The sequence below is a fragment of the Hemibagrus wyckioides genome, linkage group LG25, assembly GCF_019097595.1.
Source record: "Hemibagrus wyckioides isolate EC202008001 linkage group LG25, SWU_Hwy_1.0, whole genome shotgun sequence".
Classification (NCBI taxonomy): domain Eukaryota; kingdom Metazoa; phylum Chordata; class Actinopteri; order Siluriformes; family Bagridae; genus Hemibagrus; species Hemibagrus wyckioides.
Window position 1 is genome coordinate 17,325,914 of NC_080734.1, and position 19,647 is coordinate 17,345,560.

At 40.8% G+C, this 19,647-nt stretch overlaps 2 protein-coding genes across 2 annotated transcripts; both read right to left on the reverse strand.

Moving 5' to 3' along the window:
* Nucleotides 1-807: 807 nt before the first annotated feature.
* echdc2 (enoyl CoA hydratase domain containing 2) lies at nucleotides 808-6,953 on the reverse strand. The gene is made up of 9 exons (XM_058379683.1): nucleotides 6,592-6,953; nucleotides 4,628-4,695; nucleotides 4,205-4,292; nucleotides 4,010-4,096; nucleotides 3,684-3,776; nucleotides 3,514-3,570; nucleotides 3,216-3,403; nucleotides 2,156-2,254; nucleotides 808-1,079 (listed from the first exon to the last, which is right to left on the reverse strand). Exons 1-9 carry the CDS (start codon nucleotides 6,797-6,799, stop codon nucleotides 1,002-1,004), a joined length of 966 nt encoding a protein of 321 aa, XP_058235666.1. The 5' UTR covers nucleotides 6,800-6,953; the 3' UTR covers nucleotides 808-1,001.
* A 120-nt stretch (nucleotides 6,954-7,073) lies between these two features.
* On the reverse strand, nucleotides 7,074-18,912 carry LOC131346249 (coiled-coil domain-containing protein 190). The gene is made up of 4 exons (XM_058379684.1): nucleotides 18,603-18,912; nucleotides 14,387-14,565; nucleotides 14,176-14,305; nucleotides 7,074-9,804 (listed from the first exon to the last, which is right to left on the reverse strand). The coding sequence occupies exons 2-4, from the start codon at nucleotides 14,562-14,564 to the stop codon at nucleotides 9,261-9,263; spliced, it is 852 nt and encodes a 283-aa protein (XP_058235667.1). The 5' UTR covers nucleotide 14,565; nucleotides 18,603-18,912; the 3' UTR covers nucleotides 7,074-9,260.
* Nucleotides 18,913-19,647: the final 735 nt, after the last annotated feature.

The following is a 19,647-nucleotide window of genomic DNA, read 5'->3' on the forward strand; positions in this document are numbered from 1 at the left end:
AGTGGCAGAATAATCTTATATTTCATTTATTATCATTTCATAAAAAGAAATACTCAATATACATTGATCAGGCATAACATTATGACCACTGCCAGGTGAAGTGAATAACACTGATGATCTCCTCATCATGGCACCTGTTAGTGGGTGGGATATATTAGGCAGCAAGTGAACATTTTGTCTTCAAAGTTGATGTGTTAGAAGCAGGAAAAATGGGCAAGCGTAAGGATTTGAGCGAGTTTGACGAAGGGCCAAATTGTGATGGCTAGACCACTGGATCAGAGCATCTCCAAAACTGCAGCTCTTGTGGGGTGTTCCCGGTCTGCAGTGGTCAGTATCTATCAAAAGTGGTCCAAGAAAGGAACAGTGGTGTACCGGTGACAGGGTCATGGGCGGCCAAGGCTCACTGATGCACGTGGGGAGTGAAGGCTGGCCCGCGTGATCCGATCCAACAGACGAGCTACTGTTGCTCAAATTGCTGAAGAAGTTAATGCTGGTTCTAATAGAAAGGTGTCAGAATACACAGTGTATGACGGGTCAGGGCTGTTTTGGCAGCAAAAGGGGGACCAACACAATATTAGACAGTTGGTGATAATGTTATGCCTGAGCAGAGTATTTCTACTTGCTAAGATATCTTTTCTTTCCAGTGAACATCTTGGTATTTATCTAATAGTAGTACTGTCCCTGGCTTGGTCTCAGGATAGACAATAATTTCAGAGAATTCTTTAATTCATTAATTTGCCTTCATCTAACTTGATTATCCTGTAATGCAAATGTAAAGTGCGTAAATAATTCAAACAAAACATTAACTCTGTGTAGGATCTTTCCTGTTGGTAATAAATGTTTATTAATCTGAAGGAACATAAACAGTATGAATACAGATGGCTAGAAATGCGTCTGATCTATAACTCAGTATGTGCTAAATGTTTTGATATTGCAAAGTAGTCCAGTGATGATCCAGTAAGACTGCAATCACAGTACTCATTAAAGTGACCTGTGTGTGTTTATTCTCCAGTGTATTTGGGTTGCCTTTTCTCTATAAAAGCTGCCATTCCCTCTTGCCTGTCTTGTGTTGGAATAACCTGCAGGAGAGAAACAAAAAAATATTTAAACACAGGAATATAAGCAGCGTTCTGTTAATCTTGTGGTATGTCCTCTAACCACACTAAGATCCCTTTTTTCATGAAGAGCCTCATCATTTCATCTTAAGCCTCAACATCCCTACATCCTTAAAACAGTAACTTCTCATTGATACACTATATTGCCAAAAGTTTAATTCAGAGGTGGGGCTCGGCCCCTTAGTTCCAGGGAGAGGAACTCTTAATGCATCAGCGTACCAAGACATTCTGGACAATTTCATGCTCCCAACTTAGAGGGAACAGTTTGGGGATGACCCCTTCCTGTTCCAACATGACTGGACACCAGTGCACAAAGCAAGGTCCATAAAGACATAGATGAGTCTGGTGTGGAGGAGATTGACTGTCCCGCACAGAGTCCTGACCTCACCCCGATAGAACACCTTTGGGATGAATTAGAGTGGAGACTGTGAGCCAGACCTTCTCGTCCAACATCAGTGCCTGACCTCACAAATGCACTTCTTAAAGAATGGTCAAAAAGTCCCATAAACACACTCCTAAACCTTGTGGAAAGCCTTCCCTGAAGAGTTGAAGCTGTTATAGCTGCAAAGGGTGGGACAACTCCACAATACATTCATGTGCATGTAAAGGCAAGCGTCCCAGTTTTGGTCTGGCTCACAGTCTCCGCTCTAATTCATCCCATAGGTGTTCTATGGGGTTGAGGTCAGGCCAGGAGGTCAGGTGCAGGCCAGTCAAGTTCCTCGACACCAAGCTCACTCATCCCTGTTTTTATGGACCTTGCTTTGTGCACTGGTGCACAGTCATGTTGGAACAGAAAGGGGTCATCCCCAAACTGACCAATGAAATTGTCCAAAATGTCTTGGTATGCTGAAGCATTAAGAATTCCTTTCACCGGAACTAAGGGGCCGAGCCCAACCCCTTAAAAAGGGGAAGGGTGTCCTAAAACTTTTGCCTATATAGTGTATTTATAAGTATTATCAAAGACTAACATTTAGTTAGGTATTATCAAAGAATTTAGCATCAGCACTGGGAAAGATTGTGTACTGTGTTTAGAGTCTCACCCGGGCGTAGCACATCCCCTCGATGGCCATTCCTGAAGCGATGTCCACCTCTATTCCTCGGTTCATGGCGTCCTTGGCCATCCGCACTGCGAACGGAGCCTGAGACAAACCACAATAAGTAACGTGACAATTTCGGAGTTAATAAAAAGATCCGCAGCAAGATACTGACACCTAATCAGAGCCGCAGACTCCAATCAAAATCGTGCTTCGTCAGAAAGAGCCCATGGCCGTATTCCGGTTCTACTGGGATTCGTCAACGTGACATAAATAGTCCTCTTATCTCTGCTTGCACCAGTGTAGGGATTAAAAAACACAGCTTTGTTTTGTGAAAAAGGAGAACGCAATTAAAATACAGCTTAATTGTGTTTTGAAGGGAAGAAGTACACTCCTTAGATGACTTTGTCCTTAATAGTTTTGTCATTATGTGAAAACAGGGAAAAGATTCACCAAAGTGAGAAGTTCATGCAGGTTAAACTCTTCATAAAGGTTTTATTAATCATTAAATTAATAAACCAGTTATTTAAGCACCAGGAAACTCCATAAGTATTGGCACCCATCATAAAATGATATGAAGAGTCTATAAAGTCATTTTATTTTTAAACAAGCTTTATTTCTGTCTCTGGAGAGAATGACAGGACAGAAAATCTTCCTGCAATGTCTAACAAGCACAGAGGGGGCATTTCAACCTCTTTTATATTCTATATAAGTTTTCAATAGGTTTTAAATCTATTCATTAAGTTGGCTATTGCAAGACTCATGATTTTGAATAAAGATAACCACATTTTAGATTAAAATATCCGGGCACAATTCATGATCACATCAATCTTCCCCCCGAGCCCATAAACAGCCCCAAGGGTCACTGATCCACTGCCATATTTCACACTGGCTCATAAAATTGGTAGTAATGCAGGAAGATTACTGTACAAAATGTACATGGGAACAAGACAGAAACGCTGAATGAGTTTGCTCTAGCAGGATGTCAGCCTGACTGCAGAATCCATTAAGTCCGCTGGTGAAATCACAGTAAGAGACGCTGTGCTTGTGTGTCAATCTGACCCACCTGAGGGAGAATTTCCTGAGCCAGGTTCAGAGCCTCTCTATACGCTGCATCTCCACTCTTGTTTTGTGGGACAGCATGATTCACTAGTCCCAGATGTAGAGCCTGCTCTCCCCCTACACGCCGCCCAGTAAAGATCAGCTCCTTTGCCACAGCAAATCCCACTGCCCGTGGCAAACGCTGACTGCCCCCTAGTGCACAGTGAGAAGAATGCACATGCAGGATGACCAGCTGTAGACTAATGGTCTGCCTTTCTGCCCTTACTATAAACAAAGATGTCTTCTCTTCCCCGGTATCTTACCCGCCCCTGGTAGCAGTCCCCGTGTGGTCTCAATCAGGCCCATCTGAGCAGTGTGTGCTGAAAGAAAAAAATAAATGAACACACACAAGCACAAATGAGAAAGCCTGGATGCTTCTGCCATTATTGCTAAAGAAGAAAATGAATAAACAAAGGTCAGTGTAGGTGCTTACCTGCTGTACGGAGGTCACACGCCAGCGCCAGCTCTAGCCCGCCCCCTAGAGCGAAGCCATCCAGTGCAGCGATGGTTGGCATGGGCAATGCCGCTGGAAACAGAGCATGCATCAGCCAGATCATATATCATGCTAGCAGACAGCTGGGCTTTTATAGGGTATCAAATATGTTATGTTGAAAGACTAAATTATATATTATAACTAAGCGGCCTTCAAAATAATTTCCCAGGTTCCCATGGTATGGCTAGTGTTCCCAAGATTGACCTGCACCCTGAGCAGGATGAAGTGGCTAATGAAGATGAATAAACGTCTTCATGGTGTCTCACCTATCTCATTCATTAATGATCGGAGTCCATGAACAAAGTGCTCAGCCTCAGAGTTGCTCATCTGTGCTCTCTCCTTCAGATCAGCCCCTTTAATAGAAGCAAAGGTCATTTGCATCCGATCTAGCTTTACAAATATAACTTTGTCTAAGAGGTGAAATGAGTGCATGTATGTTTTCTGTATAGAAGAACGCTGACCTGCACAAAAGACTCCAGGTACCAGACTCCTAAAAATCACCACACGCACACCCGTGTCATGACGCAAACCTGACACCAGCTCTCGCATCTACAGAGAGAAATGTGAAGCAGCGAGTGGGAGAAATATTGATAAACACTGAGAATTGGAGCCAAGAGAGACAGAGGAATCAGCAAGAGCAAAGGAACATCATAAATCTTTCCTATTTTTGTCTTTTTTTTTATTGCACATATGAATTTACTGCTGTCAAAAGATGAATTATAGCTTCCTCCAGGTACTGCCTGACTTTAGCAGGAAAAAGAAAGTTTTAAAAAGGACAGAAATATCAGATAGAAAGAGAGTGTATAGGCTGCGCTGTCTGCTGGGATTTTGAGAAGTGCTGAATAAAAGGTGCTTCCCAAAGATACAAGCAAGTGGGATCTGACCTGAGCCACAAACACATGACCCAGAGAGTTCCGCGCCCGTTCCCGACGCATCAGAACCTCCACGATGCCTGAGAGAGAGAGAGAGGGAGAGAGACAGAGAGAGAGAGAGAGACTTACTATACCTTACTATGCACACATACAGACCCTATAAGAAAGGTTTTTAAAAGTTGCACATTTAAGCTCAGTGTTATTGCCATGATTAAAGATTTAACATCTCTCAGAACTCATGGAGGCAGATTTCCTCTGCAGCCACATGCACATGATTTATTTGAATTAAAAGCTAACTGGAAATGTTTCTCATGCAGCTAACTTCCCGAAGGAAACAATGCAAAATCAATTGGACTTCAAGTACTCGAATAGGTATGTCGAAACGCATGTCGAAAGTAATACAGCTCCTCTGATTGGTGCACTCTTAAACTGCAGCATGTCTTTTTACTATACTATACTTGTTCATATGTATCTGTATAAACACTAGAAATTAATGTATATTAAAGAACTTTCCAGAATACTATATACTGCTTTATTTAAGGCACTATTTAAGGCACAGGTGTATTCGATATCATTGTTGATGGAGACAGTTATCTGAAAAAAATCAGTACTCTTCTACCATCAGCATTCAGTAACTAACATAAATAACAGATAACAATAATACTTCTTGGCACCGGGGGATGTTGTTTGGGTATGCAGTGTATGCAGGACCCATCACATCTGTGTCATTCTTTTGCACCATCTGTTAATACACAGGTAAAGAACTAATGATGTGGAACTGATCTTTATGCCCTTTACACCATGGTCCTGGCTACAGGTGGGCAATGCAAAGCACCCCAGTAAGATATTATTATTATTATTATTATTAATAGTAGTAGTAGCAGCAGGGGCCTTTCTGTGTGGAGTTTGCATGTTCTCCCTGGTTTACTCCGAGTACTCCGGTTTCCTCCCACAGTCTAAAAACATGTACATTAGGTTGATTGGTAATTCTAAATTGCCCATAGGAGTGAGTGTGAGTGTGTGTGGTTGTCTGTCTATGTGTGGCCCTGTGATGGACTGGTGACCTGTCCAGGGTGTACCCCTGCCTTTTGCCCAATGTGCGCTGGGATAGGCGTCAGCAGACTAAAGCAGGTATAGACAATGGATGGATAATCATTATTCAGAACCATAACACTGGATTTCCTAATGTTATGTTAGATTTTCATCCTTGTAGCCTGTTTCCTAACTGTGATATCAGATGACTATCCAAATCAGGACACACACAAATGGGGAGCTAGATTATGTCATTATCCATTGATGTAGATTTGTATTTTGCTCCACGAGAAGTTGCAACTCAGGCATTTCGCCCAACCTGGCCACCCCATTGTACCCCATCTCCTGTCTATCACATATGCAAACATGGTGCTAGGCTAATGTTTATCAAGGCTTATCTGATGTCTTTTAATTAAACCAGCTTTATATGCTAATGTGCAGAACAATCAATTCTAATCGACATTCAGACACTGTACTGTCCTTTATTGTGCATGTCACAGAAAAAAAAGCAAGGGTTGACTTGTGTTATTAACTGAACAATAACTACGTTGTGTTATTAACACACTTATAAACGTATTATAAAGCGCGCCAATTTTCTCAAGGCAACCTTCAACCGTCAAGTTGTGGTCACGTGATTAAATAACCCTTCCCCATTGGCTGATTTTTTCAAACTAGGGCTCTCTACGACTATATAAGATGCAGAAGTTCACTCCAATAGTGCACTTCTGTAGGGAGCGCGTCCTCGGTTTGGAACTGAACCACCGCTATTGAATAGTCAAGCTAGGCTACAAATGAATGTATTTAGTAAAAAAAAAAAAAGCGACCTGAGACTTTATATCTGTTAAGTTTAATCAGTTAAACATGCAGCCAATGTTTATATAGATTGATAAAATGGCGCCACAGGTTGACAGCTCGTGCTGTAAACTAAAACACCAAGCACCTACCATGGTCTTCACCTTCCAGGCGATTTATATCCACTTCCACAGCGTCTTGGGTCGGTGCAGCGCAAAACCCTCGAATAAAGCATTTATTTCTATTAAATACACTGATGTTTTTAGCAGGTAGCTCGCACTGACGTGCTAAGAAAACCCCGTTTAGTTTACATCGACCAAGCGAGCAAACTCCCACCGCTAACCTCCGAAACAGGGTCATTTTCTGTCTCTTAGTCTGAGGTACTATTAATCTGTGACTAAAGTCTATTTTTCGGAAAAATCACATTCCGAGTTGTTAAAGTTCGTGTAAGAGTTAGTTGCCTAATCCAAACTTCCTCACATCACCTTGGACACGTCCTACGTCACACGCACACACACACACACACACACACAGACAGACACACACACACAACACACTTCGTTTGTGTTGAATTTTAACTTTATTTCCCACAAAAAAAACTCATTTCAGTGGTTCATGTTTTACTAATTCCTAAAAAGAAAACAAAAAATATGAACAGGTTTTTCCAGTACAGTGGAGTTTATGACCAGCAGAGGGCGATAGAGTTGTGGTTGGAACAGCACACTGCACAGTTCAGGTCATCAATAATCCATCATCATTATACTGCACACATAATCAGACTTTAAAGGACTCGTGTCTGACAGAGTACCACGCATAACATTATGACCACCTGCTTAATATTGTGCTGGTCACCCTTTTGCTGCCAAAACAGCCCTGACCCGTCCTGCACTGTGTATTCTGACCCCTTTCTATCAGAACCAGCATTAACTTCTTCAGCAATTTGAACAACAGTAGTGCATCTGTTGGATCGGATCACACGGGCCAGCCTTCGCTCCCCACGTGCATCAGTGAGCCTTGGCCACCCATGACCCTGTCTCCGGTTCACCACTGTTCCTTCACTGGACCACTTTTGATAGATATTGACCACTGCAGACCGGGAACACCCCACAAGAGCTGCAGTTTTGGAGATGCTATGATCTAGCCATCACAATTTGGCCCGTCGTCAATCTCGCTCAAATCCTTACGCTTGTCCTACTGAATCCAGTAGAAGATCTTGGGGATGTTGTATAACAGGAGAAATGCAAGATGATAGCATACCTGAAAAATCTGCAGGAGATGTGTATTCTGAATTGCAAATTGCATACTTATGTCTACATGGACCATATCTGTAAGGACTGTTTCTAACATCATGTGGAATTCATGCCATGAAAAATTTAGGCTGTTTTGGGAGCAAAGGGAGATTCTACCCAGTATCAGTATAGAGTTCCTTATAAAGTGTTTGTTTGTTGGTGTGTGTGTGTGAATATGTCAAGGATTTATATCCCTTCAGGGAAGAACTTTACTTATCAGTTGTTATTTTGTCAGTTTTAGTAGCCTACAGGATTGCCATCAGTACATTTTATATGCAGTACAGTCAGGTCCATAAATATTCAGACACCAGCATAATGACCTCAAAATATGAGCTCAAAGTGACGACTTTCAGCCTTTAATTTTAGGACATGTACACCACAATTTGTAGGAATGACAGCAATTTTTTATATGTGCCCCAACAAACATAAACCCCCATTAAAATCTAAATTTTCTAAATCCTTTGCTGTCCATGACCACCTGAACAAACAGATGTCCGCAGACCCTGGGTTTCTTCCCTGGTGAAGCTCTGCCAGGCTTTTCCTCCAGCTGTCTTCAGTTCCTGCTTGTTCTTGGGGTGTTTTGATTCAGTTTTGCAAGTAAATTGTATGCTCAGTTCAGGGGCCTGATCTGCAGAATATTCCACTTCTTTGCCATAAAAAAACATCTTGAGGTTCTGTTTAGGTCTGCTTTGGGTCGTCGTCTATCTGCAGTGTTAAACTCCATCCAGTGATGAGTTTTGAAGCATTTGGCTGCCTCGGAGCAGATAATGTAATCCAATACACTTTCTAATTCATCTTGATGCTTTGCTTTCATCAGCTGTCACATCATCAATAAATACAAGCGAACCAGTTCCACTGGCAGCCGTACACACTGTGGTATTATGCATACATTCTCTCTTCCCATAATTCAGTCCATAGGATGTTGTTCTTGATTTTGAGGCTTAACAATGGTTTACATCATGCAGTAAGCCCTCTGTATTTACTCTGGTGAAGTCTTCACTTAATTCTTGACTTTGACACAAATACACAGATCTCCTCCTGGATGGTGTTCTTGATCTGGTCAAGTGCTTTTTCTTCAACATGTAATAAAAAGCACGGCCCCAGTAATCATACATTACAACTTCAAGAAAGATTTTTTAAGGTAAACTTATGCACAGCTAAAACCAGAGCATTAATATACTATATGTTCCCCGAAACCCACCAAGATATTGACAATAAACTGTGATAAACAGAACTGGAAATGTAGATCAGAACTGTATTTATAGATAGAGTTCACAAAATGTTTGAAATTGACCTAACCTTGTAATTCTGTCCATTCTGATCTCCTGCATGATGCTAAAATATTAATAATGGAATTATCAGAGCATGTTATATGTTTAGGTATACATGACTGTCTGTTTTGACCTTGGCGGACATTTGACCGTCTCCATAACAAATTTTTTCAGATTAAGATTTGCTCAGATTAAAAGTGTGTGTGTGCTCACAGGTTTCATGTATGCAGGAGTGCGAAGCGGAGTAGCGACACTATTGTGTTAGTGAGTGCTATGCGTGTCTCTGGAGTTACTTGCGAATATCTCTCTGATGCTCAGCTCTCTTTCGCACAAAGGCTGTCCTCTGTGACGTATGTATCTGGCTTTGCGTGCCTCTGCCAGTGCTTGCACAAAATTAGGCAGCATGTGAACCATCCTCAGCTGGCCGTCAGGTGCGTGGGTGTCGGAGAGGGGAGAAAGAGGAGTGGAGTAGGGTATTGCTACATTCATCTCCTCTTCTTTTTCTGTAGATCTCTCTCCTGTCTTATCACATTCTCTTTGACCGTCTTTTGAACGAAATCCATGTGTTTCCAGTGCTGACTTCCGTCCCTCCCTCCCTCTAGGCCTGTGTTTCTTATTCTGTCCATCCTTATCTCCCTCCTTGTTCTCTCTTGTTGGAGAGGATGGAGGAAGCATGCTTGGAGGCTGTGGTTTGAGGTCTGGCAGACATACAGGCACTGTTGTGTTATCAGCCCTGTTTTCACCACTGCTCAGAAAGTCCTGAACACGAGCCTGCAGGGAGCAAATGGACTCCAGCTTCCTAGACCTACAGAGCGAGAAAGGAATACAAGCAGGATTGAAGATAGTTGTTTGTCATAAATGAAACATTTCCTCAACTGTCGAGTCAAGCTTTCTGGACTAAAGCCCATAGAAATATTTAATAATGGACTTGAGGAAGTGGGCTCTTGAATTGCATCATGATGAATACAAAACTGAAAAAGGAGATCTTGTGCAATAAACTGATGAAATCCATGATTGACACTTATAATCTTTGCAAGTGTGTATGTGTGTGTGTTTGCCCTTGCTACTTTTCAAGCATCTGGAGCTGCTGATCCTCTTTCACTGTTACACTCAGGCTTTTCAGATTCAACACCACTTTTCCGGGAATACTGATGGTTAGTATGAGGATCTCTTGTGGCTAAAGATTTTTAAACCGTTCATCCGTCGGACTATTTATAATAGACTGCCAATCAAATGTAGAATTGAATCTGAGATGAAGAAATATTAGATAACAGGTGCTTCCGAGGGTTCTTTCGGAAGTCTGCCTAATGCAAACCCAACCACAAGAGTCTTCCTCTAAAGTCCTGCCTCTAAAAATCTACCGCCTCAAACACTGTTACTCACGAACCTTGAGTAGAAATATTCTCTGGATCTGGAGGCGATTTGGCAAAGACACCACATTCCAGAAATTTTGATGTTCGACTTAGCATCCTTGGAGTTCTGAGGCTTGGCAGGCAGTTTTCTTGGCCGATAGCCATATTTTATTTCGTTTCTATTGAACCATTGGCTATGAAATATGTGCGCAATGTAAGGGGCAAATGGTGTTTTCAAACAGCAGGAAAAGGATGCAAAATTCTTGTTATATCAGCACACTTAAAAGTCAAAATTTAAGACAGATATTAACGATTTGCAGAGAGGAATGAACAGAAAGGCATGAAATTCCAAGAATCATGAATTTAGTTTCAGCTTATGATGAAAACTGAAGAATAAAAGATTTTTGGCAATATTCTTTACACCAAAAATGGACAGGAACTGCTCTGCCACGATACAAGGAATGTGTGCACCAGTTCTGAGCCAATAATACAATCAAAACATTTCAATATTCCACTATCTTGGCCTGATTCTTGCTACCTGACTCGATTACAACAACCCCAGGCTTCACTTCTGCTCCCTCTGCAGCATCCCCAGACCTGCAGTCATCAGATCAATGAGCCTGACACAGTTAGCAGATCAGGACATTTGTTAGAACAATCCTCTAATCCTCACTGCCATCATCATTAGCTTCAGCGAGTCAAGTACCAAACGAGTGAGTTAACAACATACTCATTACGCCGCCACCTAACTGGTTCACCCTGACCCTGTTTGCATCTTGATTTCTAATCGCAAAAAATAAATCATGCACAGTTTTAGTGAAACAGTACAAGATGAATAGAAATATCTAAACTTTTTGTAAGATTTCTATGAATATATTGCCCCTTAAAGGCTAGGTAAAAGCAGAAATACTTATGACGTTACAAATTCTTAAAGCCCCGAGTGTCTACTTTCATATGAGCTTCATACTAACCACCACTGTAGACTTTGACTCAGTAGGAGTCGGCTTACGTCTGCGCAGTCTTGAAATAAGGTGTGTCTGGATTTAGGGGTGTGCATGATTATTTTAATACCTGGTTTAAGGTTCAGTATTCGAAACCACTAACCGAGAACATGTGCTCTACATCCACATGAGGGAATATGAAAAAGAAAACCTTGAAATATTTCAATCAGACATCAGTACGATTGTGGTGAATTAATGAAGTGTGTATCAGGACTAAAAAAAAATAAATTACTCCACATAATCTTAAAGATTCAGATTTGAAGATGTCTAGCATTTATCAGACGTTCTAATCTAGAACACCTTTTCCCCTCTAGCAGTTAAACAAATTTCCGTTCTTTAACTCTTTCACCATTGCACAAAATCTCTTTGGACTAAGTGTGTCAAAGAGGAGGAGTGAACTGCGGATGAAAACGTCTGAGAGAATATGAAGGGGAGGACAAACCAGGGAAAAGAAAAGAGGGAGAAACGGATGAGAGAATGATGAATGATGAGAGCTGGAGAGGTGTCACGATGACAGAGATAGAGCAGCTGATGGAAGCATCGTGATAGCAAAGGAGGACAGGGAATGGAGCGAGAAAGCTGAAATTGTGTTAGATGCAGGAATATAACTTGGGAAGAGAAGCTGAGATGTTCCCATAAGATTAATTTGCTTAGAGAGCAGAAGCAACCAGGATGGCCTGAAGTCCACAAACAGAGAGAGAGAAGCAAATAGAGATAATTTAGATTGTATTTCAGTTTTCCATTTCTTTTCTTTTTGTCTCTTTATATCTTTGCATGCATGTACCTTAGTAGTGTTCTTCCTCTTCTTGAGTGTTTTCTTCTGTGTGTGTGTGTTGTCTGATTATCAAATTCAATAATGCAAATATCCAAGGAAATCCCAGCAAATCACAACAAACACATTTCTACATCTACACTCCCACACACCCAGACACTCACACAACTCTCATCTTAACAACTAGAGCAGGAGATATCATTTAACCACAACACACAGCCACATAGCCCAATGCCAATCACACAGACCGTACACACAAAGGTGCTCGCATCCTCCCACTCACATAACCGGATTTGATGATTATGTTACCTGATAAACATTTTACTGTGTACTGCCAATGCCCAAACCCCAGCCACTGGATGCGGTGCCGGTCCCAAGCCCGGATAAAATGGGAAGGTTGCATCAGGGAGAGCATCCGGTGTAAAACCTGTTCCAAGTTGTTGTGCGGACAAGTTGGTCCGCTGTGGTGACCCCTCACACGTAGGGAGCAGCCGAAAGATCAACACACTACGTCAGCTGTATATGGTTGAATTGATAATAAAAGCTTCTTGACTTAACTCATTCTCGGCTCTGCAATCACAAATGCAGCATCTAGTGCATTGTTGTTGGGTTTTTTCCCTATATGCACCACTAACTGACCATACAATCACACTAATACACCTTTCCTGCTATAGCTAATCTAATTCACTGAAATGTAATCTATACTCTAAACCTATACCATGCTATCTTTTCCAAAATTAGTTCGTTACGTAACCAGCCCGAGTTTGATGAATACAAAATGGGCCTTCGTGAATCTAGTATAGTTTTCAAAGCCCCTGTCTGAACTGCTACTGCTTCATTTTCAGCATTCCCTTTGAAGTCGTGCTGCGTGAAGCAAGCCAGAGCACCCGTGTTAACATTCTTCCCTTCCTCTCTGGAAACTAACCCTTCAGAAGCACAGTAACTTCAGCTCTTCCCGACATTATGTGACCTGACTTCAGTGTGAGCTCGAATTACAACTGACCTTACAAACATGCCGAACCCAGCTTTCAAACCAAATGAGCTTTCAAACAACTTTTTGGGGAACTTTTTAATTGAATAAAAAAAAACAAAAAAAAACATCAATGAGTTTTACTTTAACTTGTACGTGTCCCAGCATGCTCTTGTGCATGTCATTAAAACCCAAGCTTGAATACTGTCATCAATTTTAATTACAAGAGCTGCTTACCAGAGGGTTAGGAGGGAGCACATGAATATAATCAGGATTTTTGAGAACAAATGCCACATTTTATCTATTTGACATGTTCTCAGCATTTTTATCAATATATAAAAGTCCTCATGAAGATATAGAAAAATTCAGAAAATGTTGGATTTTTAATTATTATGAAGTCACCACTTCTAAAGTCTATACATCTTGTTTCACTACATGTTTCACCACATATATCTTTAAGTGTTTGGACACCTGACCATCACACTGACCATCACACCAATATGTGGTTCTTCTCTAAACTGTGTCCATGATCTTGGAAGCACACTGTGTGTACAGAATGTCTCTATTTGCTGTAACATTACAATTCTCCTTCACTGGATCTAAGAGGCACAGACACTGTTCCAGTGTGACGATGAACAAATCAAGTTTTACGTAGACATGGTGAGTTAAGGTTGTAGTGGAAGAACTGGAGTGTCCTGCACTGAGCCCTGACTCTGACTCAACTCCACTGAACACCTTTTGGGATGAACTGGAACACTGACTGAACCCCAGACCTCCTCACTCTTACATCAGTAATCTCACTAATGCTCTTGTAGCTGAATGATCACTAATCCAACATCTCATGGAAATCCTTTCCAGAGGAGTGGAACGTATTATAACAGGAAAGGGAGAATAAATGTGGAATGGGATGTTCAACAAGCACATATGGGCATGATGGTTAGGTGTCCACAAACTTTCGGTCATGTAGTGTATAGTTGCTATTAAATATTGGATTAATATGCCAAAATTTCAAATCAGTAATTAGTTCCCATATGTGCACTTTTAAAGTCTTACAAGACCAGACGGTCACTGCTGTCCTCACCTGTGCCTGTTTGTCTCTCTGTCTGCAGGTGGGATTGTGGGTAATCGGGTCTTGTTATGGGACACTGCAGGGTTGCTGAGCTGATTGCAGGGTCGTGATGGCACCGCATTTAATCCTCTCCACCGGTTACCTGAGTTAAAACAGAGAATTGCTGCCCTTAAAAAACACAGAATAGAAAACACTCCAATCATTTACTTACACATTTACACACCTGTCTTAAGGGCGATGAGGTGCCGGTGTAGTGCTTGTTGCTCTCGGGTCAGTGTGTTCAGATGGTAACGTCTGGCCTCATCAAGCCGTTGTATCCCATGAGCCAGCCTGGCTTCAGCCCGCCTCTCCTCTCTCCTCTGAGCCTCGCTTGGCCACGCTAAACAATTTGTACGACGCATGCTTTACCAACACACACACACACACACACACATTTATAATAGCTACAAGAACATGACTATAGAGTTAACCTGAATGTGACTGACCTACTTTTAAACCTGAAACTAAATCTTGGCAAAATACTAAATCTTACATAATACTGCAATTATTATCATTTACTGCAAAAAGGTGATCATATGATCAGTGCACTCTCTATATACACTACATTGCCAAAAGTTTTGGGACACCCCTCCAAATCATTGAATTCAGGTGTTGTTTTTCAGGGGTCGGACTCGGCCCCTAAGTTCCAGTGAGAGGAACTCTTAATGCTTCAGCTTCATATCAAGACAGTTTGGGGATGACCCCTTCCTGTTCCAACATGATTGGATACCAGTGCACAAAGCAAGGTCCATTAAGACATAGATGAGCGAGTTTGGTGTGGAGGAACTTGACTGTCCTGCACTTCAACCTGGTAGAACACCTTTGGGATGAATTAGAGTGGAAGGGTTTAGGAGTGTGTTCATGGGAATTTTTGACCATTCCTCTACAAGCGCATTTGTGAGGTCAGGCACTGATGTTGGAAGAGAAGGTCTGGCTCACAGTCTCCGCTCTAATTCATCCCAAAAGTATTCTATCAGGCTGAGGTCAGGACTCTGTGTCCCAAAACTTTTGGCAATATAGTGTAGACGGAAATGGAGATGATGATGATGAGTAGTTGATGAAACGTTATAAATGTTCATAATCTCAGAAGAATTCAGAAGAAGCACATATTAGGCCAATTAGCAAATCTCTTTCTGGTGTCCAGTTGTCTGGTAAATCTCTGTCTGGTGTCTATGCTGAATTATACTTTCATATATTATAATTTATATACTTTTTCATTATTTTTGGTCAATTTCAAATGCCTCTAGAGCTTTAAGCAATTCACACCCATGTCTAGACAATACTAGTTTATCAGTCTGATATTTATCATGCAAATATTAACAGTAATGGGCTCACTAATGGATTTGTCTCCTGTATCTTAAAGAAAAAATGCATCTGTGTCTCTGAGTTATTCTGCTGCATGTTTAATGACTGAAATATTACTTCAAATTGTGCATCGTTAAGTCTGTTGTATTTTTCGTGCATGTCCATTTTACAGCGGGGAGGCAGTCAAGAGACTGTCACAGAGCCGTAAATTATTACACTTTTATAAACACACCTTCTCCAGTCTACTTTATTAACCGTGTCAGGCGCCCCTACTACTGGTTGCCATAGTAACAACGTTTATCAGTGGGCTTACCACTTGACAACAATTCAGTTTTCTCGCTGCTAAAGTGAATCATCCTGGAGGGAGATTTTTGGTGTTTGTGTATAAAATTCTGCAGTCTTTATATATACTGCATCATATCATACGAGATGAAGGAGAAGCAATTTGTCATGTGCTCTTTGTCATGGATCACGTGACCTTACTCCTATTGGTAGTCGCTTCACTAAGTCGCTCTGTATTTACATAAAGATCAACTTTTCTTAGCTTTATTGCATCGCCCCCACGCCTGCTGTCGCTCATGTTGCTTTAAGTCACCAGCTCTTGTTGAACATGAACGATCTCTACTGGCTTTGTCACTACGAGTTGCTGTATGTGTAAATGAAGCATTAGGGTTAAAGCTAACTTGTCTTGGAATGGAGATATCCAGGCACAGGAATGCTAAACACTGCTTTAGCTTGAACATCACCTGCTAATGCTCAGTCTCTGACTTCTAATTGAACAATTAAGCTTTACATTTAAATTGTTTATGTGAGGACTGAGCATGGCTAAATGAGTGCGTTGGTCCTGAAGGTTGAGTGTTGTTTTATAGAAAGTGGGATTTCAAATTGCTTGCACTTTTGCTGTGATTCTTGTCCGTGTTTCAAAGTAATAGCATTTTTTTGTATGTGTGCTCACGGCTTTGTTAACGTTTGTTGACGGAAACACGATGAGAAGGAATGACATGTCTCAACTTGCAGCGTTTAAACCTCTCTAACCTTTGCCTTGTGTACGATCGGAGCAATAAGCTCAGCTGTCGCTCTGAGACCTGCTCCTTTCCATGCACTTCATTATGTTTTCATTTGTGGAGCTTTTCTGTGTAGAAAACTGTTAATATTTATCTCTATGTTCTTCAGGGTTCTTCCCCAGAGAGTTATGGCTTTGGCTACCTAATATTTAAGTGTAACAAGTGTTTGAGTTTCCTGATAGCCGTTATAGCTTCCTTCTTATTCTCGGATTTATGCTGTAAAGCTTGCCTGGAATGCTAATTCACACAACATACACATTTAGCGAATGTACAGGGTGATGTTTTTGTAATGTCACTATTGAAAATGGTTGTTATTAAATCAGCAACATCTATCCATCTGTCCATTATTCTGTCAATTATTTTTGTTATAGCCATGATTACAGTTGCAATTATTCAGTCATCCAATCAATTTATCTATAACTCAATGGACTTTCTCTTATTATAAAAAAGGCAGTTCACTGCATTATATTAAATTAAATTCCATTAAAAATCATCATGGTTTGTTTGTCTAGCTCTCTGTGATAAAAGCCGGATTTGCATTAAACGGCGAGATGGTTATAATGTGTTCTGATAACAATGCAAAATCACTAATTAACAACTAACAACTAGCACTTTAAATGATGGCTGAGATATCCATTATGACATGCAATTAATTAGGAACACAAATGAGGCTCAGCAGGAGAGAAAGTCACTTTCATTCCCCCTGCCTTAATTGCTGACAATTATCTGATATCAGATCATTACAAGTCGTTAAGTCATAATAATAATAATAAGGCACATGATGCGTCTCCTGGGGATTAGTATCAGAGAGACTCTCCTTCAGCACGCTGAAGAAATGGCACTTTTTTTTTGCCCACAGTGTTAATGTGCATCCTTAAAACATCACAAACAGGACCATAACCTGTTTGAGCTGTACTCATAAACGTTGCATTTAACATGCATATACACTGTTCAGCCGTAACATTATGACCACCGCCAGGTGAAGTGAATAAGACTGATGATCTCCTCATCATGGCACCTGTTAGTGGGTGGGATATATTAGGCAGCAAGTGAACATTTTGTCCTCAAAGTTGATGTGTTTGAAGCAGGAAAAATGGGCAAGCGTAAGGATTTGAGCGAGTTTGACGAAGGGCCAAATTGTGATGGCTAGTCGACTGGATCAGAGCATCTCCAAAACTGTAGCTCTTGTGGAGTGTTCCCGGTCTGCAGTGGTCAGTATCTATCAAAAGTATCCATTAAGTTCTGTAAGTATCCTTTAAGTGCTGTAAGTTGGACTTACACCCATGGAGACCCCAACTTGCAACCTACAAGACTTAAAGGATCTGCTGCTAACATCTTGGTGCCAGAAACCACAGCACACCTTCAGGGATCTACTGGAGTCCATGCCTTGATGGGTCAGGGCTGTTTTGGCAACAAAAGAGGGACCAACACAATATTAGGCAGGTGTTCATAATGTTATGCCTGATTGGTGTATAGTTACATTTAATATTGTGGAACATCCACCAGACAACAAACTTCCTGTTCCTACCTTCCTCTCTTCTATTACAGAAGCCATAAACATTTGTTTCCTTACCATCCTTATTTTGTTTCTCCCTTGAGGCTAATAAGACAGAAATGCTGCTTGTTATATTAACAGGAAACAGGAAAGCACAAAATCCTCTGTCCTGGAGACTTTCCTGCAGGGGAAACTTACTGACCGTTACAAAGCCCTGACTCCTGGGACTGCATCCATGAATGTTAAATAAATGTCTAGTTGACCATAAAAAAACCTCACCATATCAGAATATCGTATATGTTCAGTTCCTTTAATACTTTAAAATCCATCAGCTAAATATTCTGTAACTAATTCTAGATCTTTCTGTATTATAAAATGTTCATATTTACAGTGGTAAGTATTAACTGTATTATCTTTTGTATTCCATTGTTCAAATAGTTGGTTTTTAAGCAATGTTTAAGAAGTAGCACATAGGTTAATGAGCTTTCATTAATTATTTTAATATAAATCCTTAGTGTGAAATGTTTAGAACTTACCTTATAGTTGGATTTGATCCTGAAACGCTGCTTTACTTAAGAATCCAGTCATATATTTTTGCCCATAAACAGTTACTGTTTGCTTGCCTCTGTATCCTTCTGTGTAGAAAGACGAAAACAATGAAAGGAAATTAAAACTTTTAATGGCTGTAAACTTGCCTTGAAAGAGTAAGATCTCCTGCAGTTCTTTCCATCAGACTGTCCATAAAATCTGAAGACAGGCACAGAATCTGAAATTCAGTTAATTCCTGTTCACTTCAAGTACAAGTTGCTTGCTTGACTATCACTGAATGTTTGCTTTTGGAGTCCCGTTAGTCCCCCACCACCTAGTGGGTTACCAAGGGCAACTAGGGCACTGGGTAAAGAAATGTAATCAGTCCTTCTAGCAGGATCTCCATAGCTACCAGGAAACTTTTCTTGTGATTCTGTGCTTGGTTGATTAAAGCAAGCTTCTAAACTTATGGGTCAGGTTGTCCTGAGTCTTTAACCAGGAAAAGGTTCTAGATAGTGCATGTCTTGTGTTAAGTTTAAAAGCTCTTTCGCATATTTACACCCTTCTGTTTGACTGTGATGCCCTGAGAGTTTAACAAGGCAAACATTTACAACAGCTGATTGTGGGCTTGAGATAAAGCTAGCTCATAAAGAGATACAGTGTTTCAGCCATTTCTACTCTCGTTTACTTAATGAATCATTTGGGATATATTTGGTATTTGGAGGTATGGATTTTTTTGGATGAACATATTTTTTTGATTGAATATTTTCTATGATTTAAGAATTATTATTATTTTGTATGCCCGATATTTGCCATGTTTGGTTGGAGGTCACAAGGTGAAGGTCCAATAGGATAGGATGGAGAGCCTGGTGAAACAGATCTTTCTGACCACACTCATGTTCTTTAGTATGTTGTACACAGTTTTTTTGTCAAGTGTATATATTATAGTTTATTTACAACAACTCTTCATTCATCTTTGCTAACCAGTGAATTATTTCTAGCGCTGTATGAAGGAGGTGACAGTGTTCCTTTTCTCCGGCATTGGAACAAATG

Bases quoted from the DNA above. Each gene is read 5' to 3' on its own strand.
- LOC131346249 (XM_058379684.1), bottom strand. From the start codon at position 14,564: ATGCGTCGTACAAATTGTTTAGCGTGGCCAAGCGAGGCTCAGAGGAGA. The intron at 14,306-14,386 runs GTGTGTAAATGT...GTTTTAACTCAG, and splicing joins CCTCATCGCCCTTAAGACAG to GTAACCGGTGGAGAGGATTA. The intron at 9,805-14,175 runs GTGAGGACAGCA...CTCGCTCTGTAG, and splicing joins AGAGAGACAAACAGGCACAG to GTCTAGGAAGCTGGAGTCCA.
- echdc2 (XM_058379683.1), bottom strand. From the start codon at position 6,799: ATGACCCTGTTTCGGAGGTTAGCGGTGGGAGTTTGCTCGCTTGGTCGA. The intron at 4,293-4,627 runs GTCAGATCCCAC...TTCTCTCTGTAG, and splicing joins GTCATGTGTTTGTGGCTCAG to ATGCGAGAGCTGGTGTCAGG. The intron at 2,255-3,215 runs GTGGGTCAGATT...GGTTTGTCTCAG, and splicing joins CTCAGGAAATTCTCCCTCAG to GCTCCGTTCGCAGTGCGGAT.